Source organism: Lactuca serriola, chromosome 8 (assembly GCF_051521515.1).
Source record: "Lactuca serriola cultivar US96UC23 chromosome 8, Lser_US96UC23_V15, whole genome shotgun sequence".
NCBI classification, from domain to species: Eukaryota; Viridiplantae; Streptophyta; class Magnoliopsida; order Asterales; family Asteraceae; genus Lactuca; species Lactuca serriola.
In genome coordinates, this window is record NC_136415.1 from 193,447,358 (window position 1) to 193,455,540 (window position 8,183).

General features: G+C 38.1%; 1 protein-coding gene across 1 annotated transcript; it reads left to right on the plus strand.

Moving 5' to 3' along the window:
* Nucleotides 1-7,015: 7,015 nt before the first annotated feature.
* LOC145067717 (secreted RxLR effector protein 161-like) lies at nt 7,016-7,621 on the plus strand. Its single transcript, XM_079014792.1, has one exon. It carries the CDS (start codon nt 7,016-7,018, stop codon nt 7,619-7,621), a length of 606 nt encoding a protein of 201 aa, XP_078870918.1.
* The last annotated feature ends 562 nt before the right edge of the window (nt 7,622-8,183 follow it).

Genomic DNA, 8,183 nt, shown 5'->3' on the forward strand with positions numbered 1-8,183 from the left:
TGACACTAGAGCTCCAAGACAACAAGATCAAACAAGAGATTCAAAGGTAAACTTCTAGATCTGATTTTGTATTGTTCTTATACCTAATTAGACATTAGAAGTCTTGGATTCAAAGCATGTTTACTTAGAGAAACCTAGATCCAAGCATTAGGGTTTGCATGTGCACATAGGAATGTTCATATGGCCAAAACCCATCACTTAATACCCATGTAAAGTCATAAATTTGGAAACTTTATGACTTAGGATCATTTTGGTCTTGGATATGAGTTTTGGATGGAAGGGCTTAATGGAATATGCTCTTAATGAAGTTTTGGGACTCGACAGCATACATTGGGTGTACCTGGGGGTACGTTGCGCGTACACGATCAACGCCCCGCTTTTTAGTCAACATCAGAGTATGTTGGGAGTAGTCTCTTGGTACGCAATGTGTACTCCGCTCGGAAGTCTTGGGTCAAAAATATGGTTTATACTTTGCTTTTCTGGGCAATTATATTTTTCTGTAATATTTCTGGAGTTTACGGTCATGTTTACGGTTGAGTTTACGGCCGTAAGCCCATTTACGGCCCATTTCCACCAAGCCTATATTCTCCAAGTATAAATATAGGTGTTAGGGTGAGGAGTAATGATTGATGAACTAGAAGGAGTTTACGGCCAAAGAGCATTTTGTGTGAATCTTTTGTATCTGGAACTTTAATTCTAATCAATTCATACAATATTCATATTAATCTTCTTCTCCTTCTCTTCTATTTGATCTGACATCATCCGTTTGATTGGGATTCCGCACCATCAAACGGATCTGACTGATACACGGGCAAAATAGGGACTTACAATTGGTATCAAAGCCTGGTTGTATCAGTCAAAAGGATTTATTGTTTCATCTGGAATCTGAATAATTGGTGTTTCCGGTCCAAGCTTACGGCCGTAAACACCGAGTTCTTGGGCCGTAAACCCTATTTTGGGGCATTATTTGATCTTATTTTCGAAATATTTTTGCATTTTTGGATAGATCTCGCAAAAATAAAGGGGGTTTGTTCTTCGTGTTTCTCATAAAAAGGGGTTTTTGATCGAGTTTTGGAGGTTCATAGTCGAAAAATCGTTGTTTTTCACGTAATCGTTGAAGGGTTTTCGGCCGGAGCTTACTGCCGGAAACAGTTCACGGCCGGAGTTTACGGCCGGCGGCGGAGTTCGTGTTTGCGGCTAGGGTTCCCGAGCTTGTGGCTCGGAGTTTGCAGCTCGGCTCGGCGGCTTGCGGATCGAACGCTTTCGGCTCGGCATAACGGCTCGGCTCTGCAGCAGGCTTGCATCAGCGCACTTCATAAAAATTAAGAAAGGCTTTGCGTCTGGAAAGGATCGAACTCATGTCTATTAAATCCTCCTTCCCTCCGCCTTACCAGTTGAACCAAGGAACAACTTGTTACAAGCCTTCCGTTTTTAATTCTTAAACACTACCTGTCGCTTCCTATTTTCAAAATTTGACACTTTTAACCCCAAATCAATTTCTTTCTTTTTTAAATATCTTTTTTAAACCAAAAATTTTAATTTTTAAATTTTTGAATTTTATTTTTGACTTTTTTATTTCAAATTTTGACTTTGACTTTCAAGTTTGACCTTTGACTTTTTCGTTTCACTTTTAAAATTTCAAATTTAACTTTTCGGTTTGATTTTCAAGTTTGACTTTTTCAAGTTTGACTTTTTAAAAATTTGACTTTTAAGCTTTATTTTAGCTTCTAGTTGTGCTTTTTAATTAATTTTAAGGTCTACGAGGGAGTTGAAAACATGAAAGAGAGTCGTCAGGATATCTTAAGACAAAATTTCAACATGTTCGATTATATCCCTGGAGAAACCCTGGAAGCTCAGTTGCAGCGATTTACCACACTCATTACTGAGATGAATATTGCTGGGATCTTTTTGACCAAATCTGAGATAAACAAAAAGATATTGAATTCACTTCCAAAATCGTGGGATATGAACGTGGCTGTCATCAAGAAGACAAAAGATCTTAATCGTCTTAGTATTGCTGAAGTAATTGAAGATCTTGACGCTTTAAAGAGTTCTGTAAACCTTCCGGTCAATGAAGTGTCATGTTCTCATTCATGTGAAGTTTCATGTTCTCAATCATGTGAAGATACGATTAAGTTTCTTCGAGAACAAATTGATGTATTTAAAAGAGAAGTTGAGGACCTGAGATATGAAGGATATAATCTCAGGAGAGGACAGAAACCCCTGAAGGCTGAGTTAGAAGCAAAAACCAAGGACTTTAGGAAACTTCAAGAAGACTACAATAACAAATGTGAAAACTATGATTATGTAGTCAAACAAAATGCTGAGCTAGTGGCTGAATTTGAATCTTTGAAAGGAAAGTTTGAAACCGCCAAACTTGATGTTAGAAAATTTGATTTCTCAAGTGAGGTGGTTGCAAATATGATAGACCAAAGCATACAGTTTAAAAGGAATCAAAACAAGGGTCTAGGGTATGATAGTGTACCTCCTCCTTACAATCATAACTACACATCCATCCCTATGAAACAAAAAGAAATTAACAGGGAGGCACATCTTCAATATGGAAAACGAGCTGGATTTGTGTCAGGAGGAGTTATTAATGTTGAAGATACTAATGATGTTACTTCTTGTGCAGGCAAAGTAACAGAGGATGAGAACAAGGAGAGTTCTTCTGAACAAACAAACGACCCCTTGAACTCTGAATCTGTTGCTTTTAATCAACCTGCCGTTGAGAAATACAGGCCACCAATTCCAACGCAACAGAGTTCTTGTGGCAAGTGTGCATGTGGGAACAACAAGAGACAAGGAAAGGATACGCCACCAGGGGCAGGAAGAAATAACTTCACAGTGAAGAAAAAGACTTGTTTTCACTGTGGAACACCTGGACACATTACCCGAAACTGTCCAAATCGCGCTTATGTTCCCTACTATGCACAAGGCTGGCAAAACGCGCCAAGAGGGAGATTTTTCAAAAGAAACCCCTCAAAGTCACGTTTAGACAATGCCGACTGGAATGCGCAGAAGGCCAAGAATCAATCCCATAAGGCCAAGAATCTAAATGGCAAGGGCAAGAAGGGAATGTCGGCCAAGAAGTCCAGTTCAAGAGATGCTCCTGTAAAACCAAGACCGACTAGGTCAAAGTCATCTCAACGGCCGACATCAAGTTCCAAAGAAAGTACTGAGCCACCCATAGGATCGAAAAACAAATGGGTTAAACCCAACTACAAATGGGTTCCAAAGGCTCACTCTCCCAAATCTCCTAATGCTTCTAACGTTTCTACAACTTCTGTTTGTGATAAGCAGGATATGTCATGGGAGAGAGTACCGTGCAAGGATGAAAAAGGTCGACCTAGTTTCAAAATGGACTGGGTTCCAAAGACCAACTGATCCCGCTCTGTGTCAGAGCAGCTATGGAGGCATATCATCAGACTTCGGTTTGTTGGTAGTGGCTGCTCCAGGCACATGATAGGAGGCATCTCTCAACTATACAATATTCAGACCATTATTTGAGAGTATGTGTCCTTTGCGGGAAAGGAAGAAAGGAAGGGATCACATGGGGTTTTTGCTTAAAGACATGAAGAATTTTCGGATCTGTTCTGAGATTACGCGTGTTGTTCTCAGACCTTCTGGATGCAAATTCAATCGGTGACTTACGGTTTGAGTTTTCTTCTCTATACTCTTGAGTTTTTCTTAAGCTGATTTGCTTTAAAGACAAATTTTTGTTTTAGGATAGTTTAAATTTGCGCATTTATTTTCGTTTCTCTCCTATGCACAAATTTAGGGGGAGAAATAAAAGCAAAACAAAAAATTAGAAAAACAAAACAAAAAGATTAGAAAATCAAAAAATCAAAAAAAAAATAAATATGTTGGTTATGAAATGTACTTGAGGGAGATGTTTTGGGAAGTGATATTATCAAGTGATAACAGGCAATCTGAGTCTGCATAACGTACCCAAAGTTGAAGGGTCTATGCTCTGGCTTGATGTGTCGGTAGGCACGAAAATTTTTAAAATGGACTTGACTAGGAAAGTTGAACCTAATGAATTTAAAGGACTTGACGAACTTTGACCTAGTTATATCCGTTTAACCTGATGTCACGACGCTCGGATAGGTTGAGCAGGGAGATATACATGAGAATCTACTCATCACATTAATTGAACCCGTACTTGGAACCGTGGCTTAACTTTTCCTCGATGTGCGTATTCCGTCCTTAATTCTGGTTGGATGGGGTGACTGGTAAATCCCGATAAATTAGGTCTGTAGAATATCATTTTCTTTCTTTCCGTCTGTTAGCCATATGTTGTCTCCTTTGCGCGACTTCTAATCCGACCTGGTACACAACATATGCAACTCTATTTCTCTGCAAGTTATATATGTGAAATACTTCTTATCTGTTAGCCATATGCTGTCTCCTTTGCGTGACTTCTAATCCGACCTGGTACACAGCATATGCAACCTTCTTCTTCTCAACCCCTCTGAAGTAGTAAGTAATAGAATTCTGAATCTCTTCTCTCTCTGAATGGTTGTCTGCTCACCCGGTGTAAGGAGTACTCTGGAAGTTCTTGATGGCTGGGGCATATCAGGAAGCGGGAAACACGTTCTAGTACAACTAAAATTGAACAAATACAGATTGTCTGTAGATCTCGCTGCTCAATTTAGGTGGACAACAATATCCCTGGTCATCGTCGGCTGAATGGTCCTTAAGATATAGTATCTAGGAACTTAGGATCAGATATAATATCTAGGAACTTAAGTTCACCTTGTCTTGTAACAAATAGTATATCCTAAATTTGTCACAATTTTTCATGTTTAAGTGGACAATAATACCAACGATCGACCAGACAAAGATGTGAATATGGAAGGTACCGACAAGTGGATAAAGGTTGTCTAAAAACTTTGATCCCAAATCACTCTTAAAGTTAGATATCAATTTTTATTTTTGTTAAATTTGTCATAGTTTCTTCTAATTTAAATACTAGGGGAGGATTAAAAATTAAAAATAAAAAAAAAAATCAGAAAAACTCAAAAATCAAAGAAAAATCAGAAAAATTAAAAAAATCGAAAAATAGTGTTATTTCTGTTTTATTTCTTGTTCAGAAAAATCTAAAAAAAAATATAAAAAATATTTTTGTTTATGTTTTAATTTGTGTGCTAAGTTTTCTTTTTAGTTTTGTTTTGTCTTGAAAAGTGTTTTCAGGTATAGATAAGACTCATGGAGTTTGTGTTGAAGATTTCTGAGCCAAATCCTCGTCCGTGAGCATCGAAGAATTTGCATTCGAAGGAGCAAGAAATGAAGATCATTCTTTCAACATTCAATCCTTCAACCCCAGAAGCAAGGTGAAGCTGCAATTGAAAATTATGTGACGGATTGCATTAAAGTCTCCTCAATCAGTCTGTTGCTATTGTTGTACCTACTGAAGTGATCTAGAAGATTTGTTCTCTCTGATGTTCTCTCTGAAGATTCTCAAGCTGAAAGCACTATCTTTCAAGAATCAGTACGTAAAACCTCCTCACCCAACGTGCGTTCAATGCCAAATTCTGAAGAAAAACCCAACCGCTCAAGATGAATTCATTCATTGAAGATTCATCAAGTTCATCCTGAAGTCGTGAAGAATTTGAAGATTAATGTTGAAGCCAAGTTCCCAATGAAGATTATCAAGAAGAGCCAGCTAATTTTTAGGGGGAGCTTGTTGGGTCAATTAAAAAAAGAAATCTATAAACCAAGGGGGAGATTGTTGGGTCAAAAATATGGTTTATACTTTGCTTTTCTAGGCAATTATATTTTTCTGTAATATTTCTGGAGTTTACGGTCATGTTTACGGTTGAGTTTATGGTCGTAAACACCTTACGGCCGTAAGCCCATTTACGGCCCATGTCCACCAAGCCCATATTCTCCAAGTATAAATATAGGTGTTAGGGTGAGGAGTAATGATTGATGAACTAGAAGGAGTTTACGGCCAGAGAGCATTTTGTGTGAATCTTTTGTATCTGGAACTTTAATTCTAATCAATTCATACAAGATTCATATTAATCTTTTTCTCCTTCTCTTCTATTTGATCTGACATCATCCGTTTGATTGGGATTCCGCACCATCAAACGGATCTAACTGATACACGGGCAAATTAGGGACTTACAGGAAGGGATATTGACTTTTGGGACCTTGATTGTTGACGTTAACTTTGACCAGGGTTGACCAAGTTTGACTTAAGGGAATTTTATGTATTTTGAGCTATAGTTAAGCCTTGGTCTCTATCTGTTGAATAGGTGACTTATAGAGTCGACTGTCAGAGCAGAGATTCATTCAGATTGTTTTAACGCTGAGAAGTGAGTTTTCCTCATCTGTTAGATCTGTATGACTACCTATATCTGGTAGTTATTGACTTTTATGGTGTGTGTTGATATGTCATGGTTTGTTGGGTTGAGGCAGTCCTGCTTTGTGCTGAAGGCCAAGATACTCAGGGCGGTTCGGATAGAATGAAGGCGTATTAGGAGGTCCAGTTAGGCCGAAGGCCCGGAGAGTGGTCCAGATATGTTGTAGGCCCGGTGCGGTGGTCCAGTCATGCTAAAGGCTTTGGGAGTGGTCCAAATAGTCTGTAGGCCTGCGAGGTGGTCCATTCATGCTGAACGCTCATGTATACATGTTATTGTTGTTATGACGTGCTGCGGTACTTTAGGAGGAAACTCACTAGGCTTTGCTCTTATGGTTTCAACTTATTGTTTCAGGTACTCCAAATGATCGTGGGAAAGTGAAAGCGTGATTGTGCACATCTTCTTGTTTTCGTGACACTGGATCTTGGGATACTCTGATTTTAAATAATATTTTTGAAAGATTGGTTTTGTAAACACTTTATGGAAGAAATGGGTTGTTTTGAAAAGTTAAAATTTATTGAGATTTTTGGATGCTACAGATTACTTCGCTTGGTTTTTGACCAAGTAATCGTGATTCGGCTCTATTTGTTCATTGCACTCATTGTATGAGTGCAGGTCAGATTATTCTTTCCTTATATGTCGATGACATGATTATTACTAGTGATGCTCATGATGGTATAGAGTTTTTAAAGCGTGACTTTGCTCACCACTTTGCTAAGAAAGACTTGTGCTTGTTGCGTTATTTTTGGGGAATGAAGTTGCTCAATCTCCAAAGGGTTATTTTTTTATCTCGAACGAAGTATACTTCAGATTTGTTTGGACGAGGACGATTCATAGATAATCGGACAATTGATACGCCTATAGAGAGTAATGCAAAGTATTCTCCAACTGATGGTATCCTCTTATCCGATCCAAACCTTTATTGTACCATTATAGGGAGCTTGGTTTACCTCAATGTCACTAGACCGGATATTGATCATGTAGTTCATGTGGTTAGGCAGTTTGCCACTTCTCATTCTACTATGCATTGGGGAGCTGTTCTTCGTATTTTGAAATATCTTCATGGTACTCAGTTCCACATTCTTGTATTTCCATCTACATCTTGTCTTGAGTTATGTGCTTATAGTGATCCTAATTGGGATAGTGACATTTATGATCGTAAGTCCACTACTGGGTATTGTGTTTTTCTTGGAGATTCGTTGATATCATGGAATAGTAAGAAACAAGATGTTGTCTCTCGTTCTTCTACATGATCTGAGTATCGAACCATGGCTACCGCCACTTGTGAGATTGTTTGGTTGAGATGACTTCTTGTAGATATGAACATTCACATCTCTCAGCCTACTCCTTTGTTTTGTGATAACGAGAGTGCGATAATGATTGCAAAAATTCAGTGTTTCATGCGCGCACAAAACACATTAATATTGATTGTCATTTCACACGTCGTCATCAATAAAGGGCAATATCTCCCTTCCTTATGTTTCTTCCTCTTTTCAGATTGCTGATATTCTTACCAAGCCATTGACTGCTCCTCGATTTCATTTTCTGTCTGACAAACTCACAATGCTTATTGTTGTTGCATTGTGAGTTTGAGGGGGGTGTTAGCCTAATAAAAGTTTGGACTTTATCTTGTATTGGGTTTATGTTTGGCCTTTTAGCTAAGAAATCCTAATTAGCCACTTTATATATTATGTATTTCTCTTTCATTGTATTTGTACTTCTCTTTAATAAATAATATGAAACTCTAACCATTATATATCTTTCACTTGTTAGTTTACATGATAACAGAGTTCGGTTTCACTTGTTACTTTACAA

What these genes read in the sequence shown, in the direction of transcription:
- LOC145067717 (XM_079014792.1), top strand. Translation starts at nt 7,016, where the DNA reads ATGATTATTACTAGTGATGCTCATGATGGTATAGAGTTTTTAAAGCGT.